The 20,644-nt window shown below is 42.6% G+C and overlaps 1 protein-coding gene across 3 annotated transcripts in view; it reads left to right on the plus strand.

Moving 5' to 3' along the window:
- Positions 1–240: 240 nt before the first annotated feature.
- The window catches only part of LOC146497723 (zinc finger protein 521-like), a 90,583-nt gene continuing 70,179 nt past the window's right edge, over positions 241–20,644 (plus strand). For 2 of the 3 annotated variants that reach the window (XM_085139682.1, XM_085139685.1), the window contains exons 1-3: positions 241–932; positions 7,996–8,052; positions 14,825–15,025. In XM_085139682.1, coding sequence (XP_084995808.1) covers positions 893–932; positions 7,996–8,052; positions 14,825–15,025 — 298 coding nt within the window. In that variant the 5' untranslated portion in view covers positions 241–892. The remainder of the gene's footprint in view (positions 933–7,995; positions 8,053–14,824; positions 15,026–20,644) is intronic. The other variant, XM_085139683.1, reaches the window with a different exon arrangement.

A 20,644-nucleotide genomic window follows, 5' to 3' on the forward strand; every position in this document is an offset into this window, starting at 1 on the left:
AGCAGATCCAGCAATCCGCATCTTGCCATGATCCCTAGGATTTTAATCATGCCTCTCTGTCTGTGTGTGAGTGCAGGCAGGCTGACAATGATTTCCTCAGTGATTACGTACAGAGCGAGTCCCTGCGGGGTAGGGGCCCCCTCTGGAGCCATCCTGATGGCTTTGGGGGCCTTGCTTCCATTTTCCATTATTATGTGGACTACCGGAGCGACAGCGCAGTCCAAGACCTTGCAGGTTTGTGATGAGGAGGGAGCTTCCATCTTCTCTCTGCTTCTTCATCCTCTTTTTAAGAGCAATTTAGACGTAGACTTAGATCAGATTCCGAACCTAATTCATGATTAGCTGACTGGAGTGAGAAAAGGAAGAGTCTGCAATAGTTTTGATGCTGTTAGGTGGATATGAAGTGAAAAGTGTTATTGTCATTTTTTTTCCTCTTTTTTTTGGGTTTTGTTGCATTTTTGCACACTCACGGGAGGCGTTTTGCTGATGTCTTTCTCACGCGGATGCATTTGAGATGAGAAGCGAAAAGCAAATATTGCGCTTTTGTTTCTAAACGAACATCATGCCTACACGCGTGTGTGTTTTCCCGGAGAATGGACGCGCATGACGGGATTACTATATTCTCACACTTTTCCCGATACCTAGCTCAACTAAATAAAGTCGCCTATAGCGATCGGGCTAATTGGATTTTATAACATCCACCTACTCATCACAAAATAACAGCAAACTCGTGTACAGACGGCGCGGCCGGGGCTAAGTTGCATCTTTATGTAATGGTAAAAAGGCAGCCGCGGTTTTGGTCAGTCAATTTTAGAGAGACTATACCTTTAGACTACCCCGTCCTACACAAATTGTCAGGCAGAAACTGAGCAACTTCAGCGTTTTCTATAGGATGTCGCGCCGCAAGCAAGCTAAACCAAGATCACTGAAAGGTAAGTGATAAGCCTGTTTGGTGGCTCTCAAAACATTTTGCTTTTTAAGGACATGACACAAAATGTGGACGAGCATGAACTGAATGCTCGTGAAATGTAACTGTCTCTCCCCCCACCCCTTTCTTTCTTTCTTCCTTTCTTTTTTACGCATTTCGAAGTGTTCCTTCCTATTTGTGTTGCGCATGAAATCGACTGTTTACGTACTTGGCATCGGAGGGGGATAAATAATAATACTAATAATATTAATAATAATAGAAAATTAAAAACATGCTCGGCTTTCAGTTCTCACTGTATACTGATGAGAGTTAAAGAAGGGGTAGGGATACGTTTAAAGAGCAACAGTGCAGCGCGACGCTGGCGAACATCTGGATGCGTTAAAGACGCTCCTGGTCGGAACTTGAGCCGTCTGATGGAATGGGGTGCACAGTCACGTGACTCACCCCGTCTGAAAACTCAAAGAGGAAACATTTTATACGTTGGGGAGGGGGGCTGTGATGTGCGTGCTCGCAAGTGTGTGGTGAGGTGCAAATACTACCCAACGTTTAATACTAATGAGACATTTTCATTAAGAAAAAGAAAAAGTTCTGGATTTACCAGTCAGGTTGCTTAAAGCTTGAAAACAGCTGAATTTCATCGGTAACGTCTATGATGTTATTTGGGGTTTTTTTCTTACTCCCCTTTTTGGTCACTTTTTCCCTTCTTCTTCTTTAAACAGTTGGTTTGGTGGTAATCTGATCCACCATTTGTCACAGAGTGTACATGTCTGTGAGAGTTTCAGAAAGGGGGAGGGAGAGGGAATAGAGACAGAAAGGGAGAGCAACATACACACACACATACACACATATTCACACATTACTTTTCTCTGTAGCATTTTAGTGGGGGGAGCTGTAGGTTTTTGGAGGTTGAGCTCCAGTTCATCTGGCAGGCATTGTATTTTGCTCAGCAAATAATTGTCCACAATTTCACATTCCCAGCTTGTGGTCTGTGGACCCCTTTCTCTCTCCCCCCCTTTTCGTTCTCGGAAGTCTTCATCTCAAAGGAAGATTACATGGTCTGTGGTACATTCATGCAGCCACCATTTTAAATCAATACCCAGGAGAGAGTGGAAATGTGAGTGCATGCACATCTTAAAATTGTCACATTCTGTTTCCAGACCTGCACTGCTCTATTCGCGGTAAACAGCTCCCTACATAGATTTCATATTTTCTCAGAGCAGATTGGCATTGGCATTATTTTTTTTTCTTGTTTAGTTGGTGTGACATTTGCTATTCTCAAAAGACATATCACATATAATCGTCTCCTGCCAGCATGCCTACATGCTACAAGTGTGTGTGTGTGTGTGTGTGTGAGAGAGAGAGAGTGTGTGTGTGCATTCAGAAGAACATCTGTTAAGATTTGTGTACATCTAAGTGTGCGCCAGAGAGGGATGCAGAGTGAGCAAATCAGTATGCAAATGAAGTCAGAGTGATGACATTGTTTGTTTTGTTATTGTCACTAAAATTTAAATTGGGAAAATGTGGAGCACGGAACATCGTGACTTTTATGTCTTCATTCCGGCTGCTCAACCGGAGCAGAAATGCAGATACGTCATAGATATTCCCTTGTTTTGGATCGGACCCAAAGAAGGCCAGGCAGATGTTATTTATTGTTCTTTGTCCATCTATTTCCTCAGGGACAGAGATAAACTTATACAGATGTCCACAATAACTTTGTTTGTCTTTTTTTTTTAAATTGTCATTTGACACTTTATTCTTCCCTATTGTTCAAAGAAGACATGATTGGTCATTTTATTTGTAGTTTCTTGTTTTGTGGCATCTCCTAATTTGTGTCGCTCACATTCATACATGTGTGAGCCCGTGCCTCCTATTCCTGTGTCTTTTCGCGAGCAGACCGGGATCTCCGAGTTCAGATTTCACTTTTATAGGTTGTCTTGAGGCAGTGGTCAATGTGAACGTTCCAATTTTTTCCCCTTTGCTCAGAAAGAACGCATTGTTCTGCGGAGGAGAGAATGAACAGAGGTGCCGATGGAACGTGGTGGGAAGGTAGAACGAGCATCATGTGCAGCGTTTTGAGGGACTGGTATGGATAGTATGGACGTGGGGTGCATGTAGAGAAGATGAGAAAATAATGCTGTGACAGTTGGCACTCCTTTTTCCCTTGTGTACCTCCAACACACACCCACTTGCTCAGTATTGGCTGCTTGTGGGAGTCAGAGGTTATGTTTTTGGTCCCATGGAGGAAAAGGGCAACATTACAAGTCCCGTTTCAATTAAGTCTGAGAGACAGATCCGGCTACGTTATTGCTTGGGGGAATAAATGGCACAGGACGAGACCATACATCATTCGCTTATATGCAAACACTTCACCCCAGCCACTGACATTTACTCAATCCTGAGCCTTCTATATTTCTCAACTGTAGGCACATTGTAATTTTGTTTTGATGTGCAGAGGCTTTGGGTCAGCACATTGCCTCAGTCAGTGGTGAGCAGCGAGGAAGGAGGATCTCACTCCAAATCCTGCATGATGACTGCCACGTTGCCTGTCCTCCACTACTTCCTGAATAACATGAGACGCGGTTGATATTTTCATTTGGAGCGCAAATTACACTCTCAGGTCTTGGCACTGATGTGTTCATTGGCCGAGGAGGAAGTTTCCAGGTCTGTCAATTGCATATATAAATATATTTTCTGCACCATTTCCATTAGGTATGGTGATTGCCATGAAATCAGGGCTGTGCCATGTATACCGTAAATATTTGATGATTTTAAGAAACTCAAATTCATCACCAGACGAGTGATCTCAGGAGGTTATCGTGCTTTAAATATACTTGACAGGAAATATCACTTTACACTTTAAATATACCCCTCATGCACTGGGTGGATTTGTAAAATCTGTAATAGGCCTGTAAAAATAAAATTAATGATTAAATTGTCTGTTTTGGGGGAGGGGTTGAATTCCTAATGCATAATAATTTGATTTTAAAGTTTTTATTGGCATTTTTCTGGTATTGAAACCAGACCTTTCGGGAAAAACTGAAACAAATATTTACTTGCTTAATCAAAGAAATTGGCCATAAAATTCAAAGCTTTTCCTTTTAGTGAAAACAAAATTGAACATTTGACACGCATAACCACTCCCACTCCTATTCTCTTCAGTACTTTGAAGCATAGGTCTGTGTATGTACAAAAAATAAATAAATAAAAGTGTGAAGGGGCGGTTAAAGCTTCTGTAGTTTAGTCGGAAACAAGTCAAAAACTCGCCTGTTTTTTGTTTTTTTTAAGGCAGCCTGTTTGCAGTATGTTCACCGTTAAATGGTCTGAATGTCTAATCTTAATTTTATCAGCTGGAACGCAGACGCATGCTACAGTCCACTCTTTTTTTCTTTTCTCATGTCTGAAAGGTGCGTTATTCTTAGTTTACAGCAAGCTGCAGTATTCCAGTCTGTTCACAATTAATGATCTGTGGCATAACACCCATTAACACTTTTCTAATGTGACACAAAAATATGGATAGTATTATCATTAAGGAAATTATGATGGAGGCATGGAAAAATCCCATTAGCACGGCTGTCAGTGCTCTTGACATGCGGCTCAGTGTGTCGGACTGGGCGTCGCGGGAGCTGGCCGATATGTCTTCTTATTCCATGGCATGTGTCTCTCTTGTTGTCATGGATTGTCTGCCACATGGAGAAAGAGTTCTGATTCAGAGACAATGACGGATTTCCTCCACTGCCGCAAATGAAATGCTACATTTCTGGGGTTTCTTTCTTTCTTTTTCTTGTCCTTTTTTTCCCCTCTCCTCTTGTCTCGTTTGCATTTATGAATAGCATTAATATTTTTGGAAGCTGAAGTTGCAATAATTGCATAATGAGATTATTGATTTGTGACATTTTTATAGTGCTGCTAGTGGAGTCCTCTCGCGCTCTCTTTCTTTTCTTTTTCTTTTTTCTTTTGCTTACAATGCAAGGCAAAATATAGAATCTAAATATTATGCAACATGATTAACATGCTCCTCTATTGCAAATTATTTATGACACCAATCACCAGTTCAAATAATGCTCATTAAGAAAGTTATTCATGTGCAGTGTGTGTTCTCCTCCCTCCCTCCCCAACCCTAATTGAGGAGCGTTGACCTCGTGACCCGAGCTAAATTGAGTTGTAGTCCCTGTGGCGAGCGTCTCCTTCCCGGTCAGTCAGGGCGGATTACACAGCCATTGTGTTCGGCACTTTATCGTCCAAGCTGGCTGTAACCAAGCAGATGAGTCACGCATATCCAGGAACACACTCAGGGCTTTTTTTTTTTTAAATGTCTGAGAAGTGCTGCGAGATACCCTCACACACAAACAGAGACACACCAAATTTGTGGCAATTCTCGCATAAAAGCGCAAGACATGTCCGGCATTAAATACACGTATCTGTGCACATACACACTTCCCAAAGCAGCAGGAATTCATTTGATGGATTTGAAAAAGTCCAAGCTTCTGCGACTCTGCCTTATTCATCTCTGTTAAGCCATTAGTTGTTGATGTTATGGCGTGTCATGGTTTGTGCGCATGTAAATTAGCGTGGGGTATTTTGTTCAGTTGTGAAGGTTTTTTTTGTTTGTTTTTTTAGTTTTGTGTTATTTTTTTTTAATTTTTTGCTCCTCGTTCTGTTCCGATAGAAAATGAATTCATTTCCTAAAAAGTAAGCGTCCTGTCTTGGGAATTGTCACTCACGATATAATGACAGTTACTCCACATTCCTTTTTTTTGTGTGTGTGTTTGGTCATTGTGTTAATTAGCGGCCTTTAATGCTGTGCCACTTGTTGTGGGATTATGTTTTTCCTGCTCTGCATTTTGAAAATCAAAGGAGCTGTGCTGAAATGGTCCCATGTGTGTTTGGTATTGTATCAACAAAACCTTGCAGCATGATTACAGTTTGTCACTGACTGAGTGATACACTGTACCTTGTCAAACATTAATTAACTGATAGCAGTGATGCAGTTACAGCAGTGTGGACTGAGTTGCAGTCAGCTGAAGTCATTATGAGGTAATCATGAGCTTCAGAGTATATTAATTAAAAGTGCCCACCCTATTTATATATGTACTGTTATGACTGTTCATCAAATGTCCAGCCTAAAGGAAACGTCACAGGAGTTTGGCCTGACTTGACAGCTTACCCTCTATGATTGCTCCTAGCTAGCTATTAATTATCTAGCAGACAGGTGCAAATGAGAAAAGAATTTGCATGGTGATGGAAGTTGTTTACTTTAAATGGCAAAACTTTTAATAAGTTCACCGTGGTGACAAATCATCGCAAACCGCTGTAATGTTTAGGTTCTTATGGCAATGTAAAATAGAATTTTCTGCCTGAACTCCCTCATCTCACCAACAGGGACGGTAATCAAAACAAAAACTCCAGCTCCCACCACCAATCTCTGATAGAACCATGGGGGATTTATTAGGACCCCCTATCTCTAGCCCATTTAAATGATTCTAGATGCAAGGCGCTCAACGGTGTTAGAGAAACTCATTAAACTCTCAGGGCGCCAGCCACTAAGGCCTCCTTTAAGAGGACAAGGTTTCTCTGTTGGCTGAAACAGTCCTCTTTGGAGGCTCTGAGGGATATATACCTCCACGGTGTCCAACTATGTCTGCTCCATCACTTTTAATTGATTTAGCTAATTAATTGCTAGACCCATGACCATTTGTTTTGCATATTTTCTTCCTACATCAATTATAATTGTTGCTCGGGGAAATATTAAAGATATTCGGAAAACATCCCTATATGTAACTGAATTTACATTGTCGTTTCTTTACAAGTTTATTTTGAATAAAAGCTTCTTTTTTTTTTCTATATTGGAGTTCCTTGAAAATTCACTTTTGGCTGGACACCGGATGACAGCGAACCATTGTCGCTCCATCGTTTGCCGTCTTCATAAGAAACAGCTCGACACTTTCCTCTTCATTTTTCACTGAAGTTTGACACCCCACTTGACACTAACTTGTGCTCCCCTGTGGAAAAGGCTTCTGCCACCATAGGATCCTGGCTTAATTATGCAAAGTACAGGATATTTTGTGCGATTTTAAAAGTGCGCCAGTTTCTGCTTTGGCAGTCACTGCCACACTCCCCTACTGGGAGGTCCTGTCAGACTCCCCCTTCCTCTTTGCCCAGGAAAATGAAAGGCTAGAAAGAAAAGACATAATGGAGAATGCATTTCAACTGCAGGGGTGGAACGCAGAGGCGTAAGAAGTCCTCAGTGAGACCCTCATTTTACATGGAACAGGTGGGAGACTCTTTTGTTCTCTTCCCGCTGTTAAAATCCATTTCATTTCTTGTACTTGACATGCCACGAGGAACTCTCACCGGTTCCAAAAAGGCTCCAATGTAAGAGGTTCCTACCTTTTACTAAACATAAGTCGTGTTTTTCAAGGCCGGTGCTGTTGTCAGAAAGTCAAAAGTGGTTTAGCTGCCATGCACCTAATGAGCAGATGCGAGTGCCGATCAAGCCGTCACTATTTTGTCACCCACCCTGTTAAAGAGCAAAAACACTTTGCAGCCACTTTGGCTGCATCTATTTTCTATGTGTCTGTTGGCGTCTTATTACATTTGTATACTTTACTGTAGGTTTCATTTTGGATCACAGGATCACAGCTTTAGGAAGATACATATTTATGCTGCAGTGCTCTTTTCATGATGCCAGTCTAACGTTGCTAACCAGTGCACCGTGCAACCTTCTTACTAATATAGTCATCAAGGTATTTTTCACTTGGTCACTGTTGATGTTGGGAGTGTGTTTCATGGGAGACGTTCATAATTCATCACGTCATTACTCAGTCCAATATGTTATTTACGTGGGTGGCTGTTTGCCTCGTTGCCAAACCTCATACATATGAAAGGCTTGTGCGGATTGCCAAACCACAGGTTGAGCTTTGGAAAGCTGCTGAAATCTCCTGGAGTTTCCATATAGAAAATCTCAATAGTAAATAATAGAAAAGAAGGAAATCTCAATGTGTCTAACTTGTTTTTCGCTGTTAACTGTTTCTTTCCCTCTGTTTCTCCCCCTTCTCTTTTTCTGGCAGTAGAAGACAATGTGACAGAGGACCAGCACAGTCCTGGGCAGACTGCCATTCCAAGCGGTAATGCTCCATTTCATATTTCATCATTTTCGGCTGGAAAGTGGATCATGTGTCTCTGTGTGCATTTGTGTGTGCGCGCCTATGTGTGTGCGTCTGTCTGTAAAATTTTTGGTCGGGACCAGAATGAAATAAAGTATGTGCTTCCTGTTTCTGAGGTTTTCTTGCTGTAAACCAAATAGTTGCATGTGTTTTTTATAACTCGAGCGCTTTAGTGCATTTTCCGTGTTTGTGTGCACGCATGCAGGTGTGCCTATAGCTGTCCTTGTGTTTCTGTGTGTTCTTGCCTCTTTTTTTCTTTTACGCTCTTTGTTTCCAAACCCTCTGTATGATGTAGAATAGAGCTACGCAGATGAATGTGTCCTGTCTCCACGCGTGCCATTCACAGTGGCCCTCCAGGAACAGAGCGGTAATTCAGGTCAGGCTAGCAGAAAGCCCCCTATGAATGAAGCCTGCTCCTGATGCACCACACTGTATATTTTCATTTCATTTGTCTCTGGTAAAGGTTAAGTCTCAGGCGTGGTTATTTTAAACCCGATATGGATGGTTTTGCCCAGCAGGCTGGGGACCCTGGGTACTCCTAGGCTGCCACATTAGTCCAGCATTTACCCATAGCTTTCTGAGTGCCTCTGTGTAAAATACAGGAGCTGTATGCATTACTGCAGTAAATCCTGGCTTAACTCACTTGCTCACTAGTACTCAGTAACTGTTTTTGTCTGATGTCTTGTTTGTTAGCTGCTATCTTAAGGTAGATGTGAGGTTCCTGCACTGTTTTAGAAAGAAGCAGTTTTTGCACATACACTTTTCTGCTATCTGACCTGTATGTTTCCGACTGAGCTTTTCCTCTTCATCAGACTTACTGTTAGACCCTTTTGCCACATATTTGTGCATGGCTAAACTAAATAACCGGGCCAATACATCTTCTGCTGTGTTAATTTGTATTGATGGCTATTGGTGGGTGGTTCTTTGAAAAGAATCTGCCTCCTTTGCCCATCTAACCCCGGCTCAAGGGATGAAGGACTGGGCATAAGAGGCAGACTTGCCTCGGAGACCTCCTGTCATCCAGAGCCAAAGCAGAGCTAATGAGTGTGCCTGATTACAACGACCCCCTCAGACACACGAATCTCCCCTCTCCCCGTCTCTGCACCGCCTCTATCTCCAGAGCGAGGGGAGACAGCCGCCACATGATCGATGTCTGCCTGTGGAGAAATCAGGAGGGCGCACAAATTAATTTCTCACTTTCCTCATTTGACTTCGTTTGACTGATTTATTTTTTAACCTCCTCTCAGGATGCAGCTTGACGAATGGTCAATGAGGAAATAGTTGTTTGCAGCGATGAACTTTTAAGATACAGCGAGCTTTCGTTTTGCCTATCTGTCACCTGTCTGAGTTTTAAAATGCAGTAATTCCACACAATGCCCCAACAATGCCCCAACTGAAAAGCAGCAGAAAGAGCTCACCTGATTTTCATGCATTTGCCGCTTTGACGGACAGGGCGACAATAGCCATTAGACTTCTGACAAGCTAAGGGCTTCACCAGACATGGTGTCAGGATCTGCCTCATAAGTAGACCCCCAGTTGCGCTCTTCTGTGACTCTGCAAGCATTCTGCAGACCCTGCATCCTGTTTCTTATTCATGTTTGATATGTAGCAAAGGCAAAGGAGAAATGCTAACAAAAGAGGCCCTCTAAAAGATAGACAGTATTATGCATAGTATAGAGGGGCAGGAACAGTGTGATATCTGAGATTTAATGAGGCAGTGTGCTTTTTTACCCAGAGAGTCTGGAGCAGGCTTAAGATCTGCAGCTTGGCTTTACCACTGCGCTGCCTGTGTGTAATTATAACCACATGCTCAGTGCTTTTTCTTCTCTTTTATATATACATCCCTTTCTTTTTTTCTTTTTTTCTTTTTTTTTTTTGCTCTTGGCTATTACAGATTGAGGCTTTTTTCTTTCTTTGTTTCTTTTTTTTTTTTAGAAGACTGTGTCAGCTCTGTCAAAGTGGAGTGGAGTGAGGCAAATAGAAGAGTTTCAGAGATCTGAAGGGGTGTCTGGGTGGCTAGGTGCTCTAGTGTGGAGTAGTGTAGCGTATTGGTGCGGTGTCTGAGACTCTGGCTCTGGCTGAGGTTGAGGCTGCCCACAGATCAATGTACTGCAGGGCTCGCAACAGCAGGAAGAGGAAAAGGCTCTTTCACTACACCACTTCAGAAAATCATATTCTCTATTATTCATTTCCTTTGATGTTTTACTGCACTAATGGCATAGCAAGGCGCTCCGTGCAATATTATCACTGCCTGTGAGAGCGCGAGTGAGACGGCTGAACAAGAGAAAGAGCATTTGGTGTGTTCAAATGTTGTTTCTCATTCAGCTTCTTTGATTTCCATTCTTCTTTGTGTGCTCATATCTTTTTTGGTGCAGAGATTTTAATGCGGATGATGCCATCTGTATACCTGTGATTATATGTGCTGCTTGCTTCATGAGCTGCTCTCTGTTGTCTCCGTTGTTTGTTCTTGTCTCTCCTGTAATTGTTTGACACCTTTTCTCCCTTCCTTTGCTACTCTTATCTTCATCTCAGCGTGCATCATAAAATTTTCATAAAAATTCTACATGTTTATTTGTAATTTATAACAAGGTGCCAAACACTTTCTGCCAGTGCACCACTTTAAGCTCGTCTTTAGCGCTCTAAGAGAAATGGCTTTTGACAAACACCTCTGCTAATCGGTGTTCAAATTTAAAATGGATCAAATGACTGACTAATAATTAGACTTAATAATTAATAATTAGACTTAGACCCACACACACACACACACATGTAAATTCTTGACAATTATTAACAATCTGGCAAGTGTCAAGCTCATAGCCCTGTCGCCGCATCATATTCTTTAATGATGGCGAATCAGTGGATGTGACGGTTTAAGCGGAGAGCCCCGAGTCCCATCCTCACAGAGGAGGATATACTTGGAGGCACATGTGGCATTAGAATGTAGTGTGACCTATATATGGTAGGTTCTCTGCAAAAAAAAAAAAAAAAGAAAAAAAGTTTCAGATTTTTAAATAATGAGGTGCCGGCAAGCGTGTGAAGGTTATTCAATCTTAATGTCCTCCTATTTCTGACAGCCTCCCTCACTCTGATAAAGAAGCGTGCCCACCTTTGATCAGGCCCGCCGACACGTGTCGAGAGAAGCTGCTTGCTGGTTGGAATAAATTCTTAATTCGAACTTGGGGGTGGTTTGTTGTAGGACGGGGTGCCATGGAGAGAGGGGAGGGGCGTGGGGTGGTGGAGCGGGGGCATCGTAAGATCAGGATCTTTGTAGCATCATGGGGAAATGAGGAGATGGGTGCACTGGTAATGATGTTTTTGACACCCAAGTTCTTTCGCTGCACAAAGGAGGCTCCGTCAGGCTAAACCCCGATGGAGCCTGTATCTACAGGCAAGTAAGAACATGGCCCTCAGTGGTTTCACACTTTTTTGTGCTCAGTATGTCTCAGATGCATTTGAGTCAAATTCACATTAAAACCCTGACATCCGTTAAATTTTGTGCCTAGCATCCACAACTACTTTTCTGTCTTCTCTTTATTGTAGGCCCACCAAGTTTTTATGAATTTTTCCAGCTTATGGTTAGATATTAAATCTCCAGTGTTAAGGTTCACGCAGAGAGTTAAACTTTTTAGATTAAAATTCTATTAACAGGCTTGGCCAGACAGTTCACTTTATATTATTATTGTTTTTTATTATTATACTTTCTTCTATCCCTCTGTGCTCATGCCTCCCTCTCTCCCTGTGGTCAGTGTCTGCACCTGTCGCAGTGTGTGGGCCAGACAGTGGGGGATGAGGCTACGCTTCCTTGCTAGGGACCACGGGTCCCTGGTGGGGCTAATGGAGCAGCGAAGAGAATATCAATTAAAAGGTTATAAATATTTAAAAGCAAAAAAAATATTCAATAATATAAGGGTAGGGGGTCCAGGAGAGTCTTCAACTCACAAGATGAAAGTTGTGGCATGATAAATGTCACTAGGCACCATAAGAGATCATAAGTGTGCGCGTGATGGATGGATTTGGACCCGGACAGATATTACACGGCTCTAAAGACGTCAATCACCATTCAGATCCCCACATTTTATTAGTACAGTATTAATGTGCTTTTAGTACAATAAAGGTTTGAAATTTATCCTTAGGAATCATTTTGTTAGATCTTCATTATATCCCCCCTATGAATAATTTCTCAGTCGCAGCTATGATCATCTCCCTTTGAGCCGCCCTTATCAGAGTATGGATCAGCGGTCAGTGTGGCCTCTCTCTTGTCCTTACCTTCCACGCCGACGCTGTTAAGATGCTCATCGGAAATTAACAAGGGTGTTAATTTGAACCTTTGTTTTAAATTAAAAAGGGTGTTGGGCCTGATGGAAAATTCTCAATATCTTACACATCTTCGCCCAATATTCCACAGCCATCCCGAGCACACTGGTATCGATCTGCTGTCCAGCCAGTAGAGGCTGGTAGAAGAGAATGTCCTGATCTGATGGATTACTGTATGAGGCCCAGAGGCACAGGAACCTCAGTATTGATGTGGCTCTTTAATCCCACGGTTGGACGTGACCTTGCCGTGTCTAAACCCCCACGCCCCCAGAGCGACTTTCCAAACCACCGCCCCCATCCCCTTCCCCCAAACATGTAACAGTTTACACTTCCAGTGCCGCATCGCTACAGCTCAGGTCGCTCACCTCAGCTGAGTGCAGTGACCCAGCTCAGATTCGCTGAAAGTTGGAGCAGAAAGTTGTTACCTGAAACAAGAGAAAGCAAGGGATTGGAAATCAAACTTACAAATGCATAACGCTGATCCTTTTCCCCGGTAATCATAAAAAAAATGTATTTTATTTGGTCGTTATTGAAATAATGAAATAATATGAGAATACCAGTGAAATTCATCCACGCTCTGCTCAGAGGAATGTATTTCTATTTCAGATTAGACATAAAATGCTTAAATGTAGCCATCAGTTGTTTTCCCTGACAGGACCATGCTGTAATATTAGAGAAATTAATGATTCATGAAGGCCTTTGGGAAAAAAAAAAAGTTTTAACCTCCTCCACAGGCACCCTGTAAAAAACACACACACTTGAAGTGTTCACATTTCTGTGCATATTGTGAATTCTGTGCCTCTGTGTGTGGATGAATCATAACTCTATATTGTGTGGCTTTTGGCCTCAGTCAGAAGTGTTTCCCCCCAGAGCAAGAAAGGCCTGCATCTGTGAGGATTGGGTTGGGATTTTCATTTTCTTGAAACACCTTCTGTTCTGTTCTGCATGGTCCCACCGGGGACCACAGTGCTGATATTTTTAGAGGGCATGTTCCGAGAGCCTCAGTCGCCAAGAGGGAAGGACAATGGAGGGTGTGATGTTACATCAATACTTGGCGCAAGTGGGGGAAAGAAAAAAAACCCTGGGTGGCCTTGATGAGTTCTCGACCGCCTTTCCTCAAGGAATTTCACAGTTTAAGAGCACCCTAACAGAAAGAGGACCTAAAATGGCCGCCCCAGTGTACACGCACCCAGCGCCAGTGCAACCACACCTGCACACTTTTGGTGCCACACACTCCTTGTCCTCAGGCTCTATTAACTGTGTGTGGGGTGAAAAAAACAGGCTTACTCCTAACGTTCCCCTCCGGAGTTTCCAGACAAGCCGAGGAACACTTATTGGAGTGGGGCTTAAAATGGCTGCCAGTGAAGTGCAGAGGCTTTTCTTCTACCCCGCAAAAGCCTAACCAGGGTGGCGTGATTGTTTGATTGTAAGTATGGTTTTTTAATTAGACGTATTGTGAAGTGTAAAGGTCGCAATGTGAGGAGAGACAGGGCTGCGGGCCATTCTGCCTATTAATAAGATACTATTCCAAGCTGCTTTGGCTTAACTACGTGTCAGAATGAAGATATGCGTGGTACGCTGCGAGTGAGCGATGCAAGGTTTGATTTGCTGTCGGAACGCTTTAGTATCACGTGAAGAACTTCAGATTAGAGTGGTAATTTGAAAGATGGTTCCTCCTGATTCAGGGTAGTAAGTTGCCCACCCCTGGCACTGCTGCAGCACAAAGCCAACGAGAGACAAAACTGCAGATGGATTGAAGAATATTGATGTGCGCGACCCGCAGCTGCCTGCGAGCAAAGCTGAATAATTTAGGGAAGTGTGTCGTGACGACAGCCCAACACACACCAATCTCACTTTTTGTGTGTCTTCCTCCGCTATGCTACATACATCCACAGTTCTGGTCTAAATGTCTGAGTAATATGGCAAGGTCTTTCTCCTCTGATAGATGCTGACTGATGCAATTCAGCACTCGCTGGCAGAATTTCATATTTCTTTGGTCCAGCCAAAACTGCAATCCAGGATTTATTAACTACACATATTCCCATCAGTCTAGTTTCATATACTGAAGTTTTGCTTGGGTGAAGCAGGGCAAACACAACGTAAAACCATTTCTAATAACAGAGGGTGCGTGCTTGTGTGTTTGTATGTGTGTGTCGGATTTGTGTGTGCGAGCGTCGTACCGCCTTCTCCGCCTGTATATCTCTCGCCCGCACCTGCCCAACAGTTCTGTTATGGCATGAGTGGTTGAGTTACAGAGGCCCAAATTGAACCTGCATTTTTATTACAGCTTTTATTATTGTTTTTATTAAATCCAGAGTCTAGAAATCCATTTTATTGTCACCCAGAGGAAGCCGTAGTACCTCGCTGTGTGGGTCACCCCTCTGACTATGTGGTGCTGTCATTTCCTGTGGCTCGGCAGATCCAGAGTGCGCCCTCGAGAGGGCGGCGGAGGATGGTGAGACCGGGCATCTAAGGAAGAGGCTGCTCTCTCCAGAGGAAGGAGAGGAGGGAGAGGAGGAGGACGAGGAGCCCGCGCTGCACAGCTGCGACAGCTGCCGGCAGGTGTTCGAGTCGCTGAGCGATCTCACCGAACACAAGATTAATCAATGCCAGCTGACAGGTAAACAACGTTCAGCCCACCGAGCCTCCCCTCCACTCTGCCACTCAGCTCTTCTCCCACTCTCACTCTATGCTTTCATCTGAGAATATGCCACACTATGTGTGTTAGTACACTGCACCAAGGGGAGCACAACACCAGACTACCAGTTTCTTTGGTAGATATCCAGCAGCACAGGCCTCCACACACACAGCGCATTAGTTATATTGTGGTGTACGTTAATATCATCAGAGACGACATATAAACAGGCCCACACGTGCCCATTAAAATAGATAGCAGTATATGTATTTATAGTATGAGCCTCGTGTCCTTACATGTGTCAGTGTAAGGTTTTATACAGCACCATACTAATTCGAAACGTTTCAATAACACCGAGTGTTAGTAACATGGAGCTAGTAGGTCCCACAGTAACCAGACCACCAACTGGAGATGGATCTTTGCTCCAGGAAAGTCCCTCAGCTGCTCCCAGTGCGAGCTAGCTGCAGTTGTAATACCTTGTGGGATTGAAAGAGAAGGATGCCATTGGCAGACTGTGTCATTGACCTGTTGATGGATGAATAGGACTATAAATACCCTGACAAGGTGGCAGACAGAACTAATGATGTGAACTGAAGGTTTCCATGTGTTTCTCCTGGACTTGCTGTCCTCCTTTACATGCCCTGACAGGCCCGTATTGAGAAACGCCATCTGATACTCATTTTCTAGTGTTTGGGCACATGTCTCGTCTCTTTCTACTGTCAAAAATAAAGTGAACTAAAATGTCCTATTTCTGTTTCAGATGTAGCACAGACGCTATTGTTTGTCATTCAAAAGAAAAGCCCAGAGATGTTTAGTGAGAACGTCTTTTTCAGCTACTCGTACGATTGAGTTGCATTCAGTCTTTAAGTATGATGACTAGCCTGTTTCATTTGGGCTCAAAGTCCAATAAAGTCATGTAGTGCTTGGTGTGTAAAAATGCCAGTCATAATTCTTTAATGACAGTCATTGCATGTGTTATCATGAGAATTTTTCTCTTTAATATGTTTAATATTTCTCACTGAACCCAGTAATCGACTCTTTTATTGATGCCCCAGGGATGATAAATGGACACAAGAGGAGAAATTGCAAGCAAGAAAGTTTATGGCTTAAAGATACACTCGATAATTGAAGTGGAATAGATAGCACATTGAATTTTAAAAAGAAAATGAATGTATGTATAATGTGTATATATATATATATATATATATATATATATATATATATATATATATAAATGAATGTATATATAACATAAGACAGAAAAAAAATACCTCAACTGCACTAGCAACATAAAAAGTAAGCTGGTAAGTAAGCATTTGCAGGAAACAACAACCTCAACCAATTAGAGATGTCGCTGTTTTCAGTTTTGTAGGGTAGTTCTTTTCCGTGACACTGCAAATAAGATGGGTTTCATGCAAACTTGTGGTTCCTACAAGAACACATACTGTTGTTTCACAGTGTTGTAGCTCATGGTAAGTCTACATTACAACACAATGGCTCATAATCAAAACCCCTGCTTCTAGAACATCACTGTTGCGCTCTATTAGAGGTAGTCCTTTAAGCCTTGTGGTTATGTGCTCTAGGTTCAATGTCACAGCTTACTTTATCCATTTCAAATTTAAAGTCTTGGAGCATCTCAGTGCATAGAAACCCTTCCTAACAAGGCTTTTATTGTGAAACTTTGAAAGAAAGAAAGTGTTGTATAAACCTCATATTGTAACCTGAGGTTGTTGTTTGTTTTTTTTTTAACACAAATTTTTTTGTTGGGTCACTCAGCAGCAGGATGTTATTACTGACCAGCTGACAGACACAGTTGTCGGGGTCATGCGCCTCTCTGACTGTAAGGAATCTTCCCCAGCTGGTAGAAACAGTATTTACGTGTGTTATGCCCCCCTCTTAGAATGTTTCAGCTAGCACTTTTGTGTGTGCCCAGCAATAGTCTCTTTTCTGTTTACATTCAAGCACAGTTTGATTTCATATTTTGCAACCGTCAGCAAACCACAAATTATAGGTTAGATATCCCATGAGTTTTACAAAGATTTTCCATTAACTGTGAGACAGTCTCAAGTCTTGTGTTTTTGTGTACTCAGTATGTAAAAATGCCTTCTGTTACCCTCCTGTCTGTGTTAATTTAAGCAGAAATGCATACATGTGCATTGCACAATTGATTTTATGCCCTGCCCTGTTTAAATTCAGAAGAAGCGACACTCAATCAGCTAAAGGTTTGAAAACTGACTGCACTCTTCACTTCTGCATTACTGTCCTCCAACAACAACAAAAAAGACTGGTCTAAGGGAAAGAAAGTGCAGAGTCTCCTGTCACCCTTTTTTTTTCTTCAATCTGACACGCGATTCAATCAAGTCGTTGCAGATGTGTGGACAGTCTTTGTTTGGGGACAATTTGAGGAATGCAGAAAGAAAAAAAAAAACCCACAAAGGATTTTATTTAATTAAAGTTCTTCCTATACTTATGCTGTTGCACAACACTGAGAAAACAATAATGTTATAAAGTTGTGTTTCTGATTCAGGGACAGGTCTTTTCAGTATGTGGTCATGACCAGTGTTGGGTAAGTTACTTTAAAATAGTAACTTAGTTACATTACTAGTTACTTCTATCAAAAGTAACTCAGTTACTTCAAGTTACTCGTTACTTTCAAAGTAACTAGTTACTAGGGAAAGTAACTTTGGTTTTACTCAGAATTCTCTTGTTAATGTGTTGCTTCCATAACTTTGCCAGTCTTCTAGCTTGCTTACTTGCCACAAGTGCACTGTGCCACCTACCAATAGAAAGGAAAAGATAATGTGCATATTTCCACGAGAGAAATCCCACGCCTGGACCGTCATTGACTGCTGCCATGATTCTAGCCTACGTCACAGCGTCATGTGCGCCTTTTACATCCAACACAAAAACTGCAGTCGTGGTGCTTTGATTGTACTCAGAACTCGGAAATTCTGCCTTCTGAATAGGAAGATGTAAGTAACACCAGACTGCAGATGAGCTGCATACAGGGAAGGACGGGGACAAAAAATTGGCCCATTTTGACTAGAGACCGGCCCGCCATTATAGGAAAAATCATAAAGCCTTGAATGAAAACAAACGCTGTTGTGACAGTGATGTACACTGTTTTGATGGTATATATGCATCAATCTATCAATCGTTTGTTGTAAGATTCAGATAATTATTTTTTAAAAGCTAGACATTTTAAATGAGAATAAGAAAGAAAAGTATTTCTTTGTGCCCACCTCTCCCTGTTAATGCCCCACCTGGCCCCCCTGGCAAAACTTTGCTAGATCCGCCCCTGCACAGTTACCAGCCGTCAGCTACCTAAAAAGGATCCTGGGGTTATCTGTTTCTCAGAATCAGTTCATAACTTCCCTTCAACTCATTCATGTCACCTAAAAGGTAAACCTGTTTCTCCATCACCTGTTCAGCTCTGATGATTCAGTAAGGACATCTCCTGGTTTCATCTTCATGTTTCCCTCTCACCAGATAACCAAACCGATATCATGACCAGCAGCTATTTTGCAGCTGTGGCTCCAGCAAACATCAGCTGATACTAGAAATTAATATTAAATAAATTCTAACAACTGCTGATCAAGCTTAAACGTGCTGCTGTTGTTTAACGCGACATCGGCTGGTTTCCTCTTTCTGGCGCAAAGTGGGCGATAAACAAACAAGAGAGCCGATCAGCTGATCATTGATCAGTTTTCATGATTGAAGTAGAAATGGGAGAGGGAGGGGGGAGAATGAAAGAAGAAGAGGCAGCTGTGCAGCAAAGACAGAATAACTCCAGCTTTGTGCCTTTTTCATTGTAGCTGAATTACGGGACAAACTGTTCCTTTTCACCTCAATAAGAAACGCGTAATATTTTCTCTGGAATACCAGACGGGACGGTTGGCAACTCTAATAACTTATGAACAAAATAAAGTTCAACATTAACTTCATAGCACCCACCCAGCTGTATAGAAACTCCGTCATGCTAGCTAGCACGCAGTACGGAAAAAGTCAGAATAACGAAAATAAACTCCACCTAAACTTGGTTTATATCTGACCCAGATAGACTGCAGGTCATAACTTCTTACCTGAAGTTCAGTTCACACTTGGACCGGCGGCCGCCTCGGGTCTCTTTTCCTTCTGCGTCCCCTTTCCCTCATCCACCTGCTGCCTCCACCACTTGCTAATGTTACTGAATCTGTGGAAGCTCGATAGCCACCACACGAAGTAACGAGTAACGACCCTATCTAAATCCCAGTAACGACTAACGCGTTCCTCATTTTGGCATAATAACTAGTTACCGTGCTCGTTACCACAATAATAACGTAGTTACTGTAACGCGTTACTTAATAACGCGTTAGTCCCAACACTGGTCATGACTGACTCAGCCATATTTTTTTTTTCTATAATTAAGCCTGTCTTTTAAAAATGTCAATCTTATGGACAAATAACTCTTAATTGCTCAATGATGAAAAAAAAAAAAAACCACAGTTTGGATAAGAGCCCCTGTGGAAGCCAAACAAAAGATTCTAATTGCCATTAGGGTATTGTGATTGTGCAGAAACACTCTATTAGTATTCAAACACAGTGGGAGAAAAGAAACTTCTAGATGGCATACTAAGTACTTTGAATGCGTGTGTGTGTCTGTGAGTATGTGTTTGTGCATTCTCTGGAATATGGGATATGAGATTTCCTATGTGGCATTATGTAGACATCCATGACCAATTAATCTGCCTTACATCAAGTCTCTACTCACAGATGGATCCTTTATTAGAGTCGTTTTCTAATCAACCACCAGCACCTGCTAAACTCTCCATTTTTACGATTTCAAATATTTTATTTTTGGTTAACAAATTGCAGAGCTTGACTGGAACCAATCCATGTATGAAGATTTGCATGCTGACACAACTCTGCATTTTTTCCCCTCCCATCAAAACATATACAGTGAGTTTCCTAAGACAGACAGCCCATGCTTAAAAAAATACATATTATAAAAGCAGTCGGATAAGGCAAGTGAAATAAAGTCTAAACAGATTCTAACTGTGTGTCGACCACACCCGATGGACAGAGAGAAAGAAAAAGATGTTACATGTCACTGCGATCAATGGCGGCCATTGTCTCTCCCCATCTGGCAGAGGTATAACACCTTCCCATGCACTTAAGCTGTGGCCACTGCAGTGCGCTAAGGGAGCACATGGGTATGGATTGCCTCGTGTCCCCGATGCGATCGGTGCTATTGATCGCACTAATGCTGGACTGCAGAGGAAGGCGAGCGCCTGAGAAAGAGAGCAAGGGAGAAGAAGGGAGATGTGAAGAGTGAAAGAGAGGGAGAGAGAGTGCTGCAGGAATGTGTCCCCAGGGAGCCCGTCTTGGGCTGGGGCAGGGCTTCAGGAATGCTCCCCAGGAGATCCCAGTGAAGGCTAGGGCAGGGCTGGAAGAATGCTCCTCTAGAGAGTTGAGAGTGGAGGCTGGCTGGGGCAGGGCTAGAAGAATGTTCCCCCAGAGCACCCCTCTAACTCTGGGGCAGAAGTAGAGAGGCTCTGAGGGGGGAGACCCCCCCTACCCCACCCCTCGGCTCCAGAATGGCTGCGGATCAGGTTTCCGTGTGGG

Source organism: Neolamprologus multifasciatus, chromosome 18 (genome assembly GCF_963576455.1).
Source record: "Neolamprologus multifasciatus chromosome 18, fNeoMul1.2, whole genome shotgun sequence".
In the NCBI taxonomy this organism is placed as follows: Eukaryota; Metazoa; Chordata; class Actinopteri; order Cichliformes; family Cichlidae; genus Neolamprologus; species Neolamprologus multifasciatus.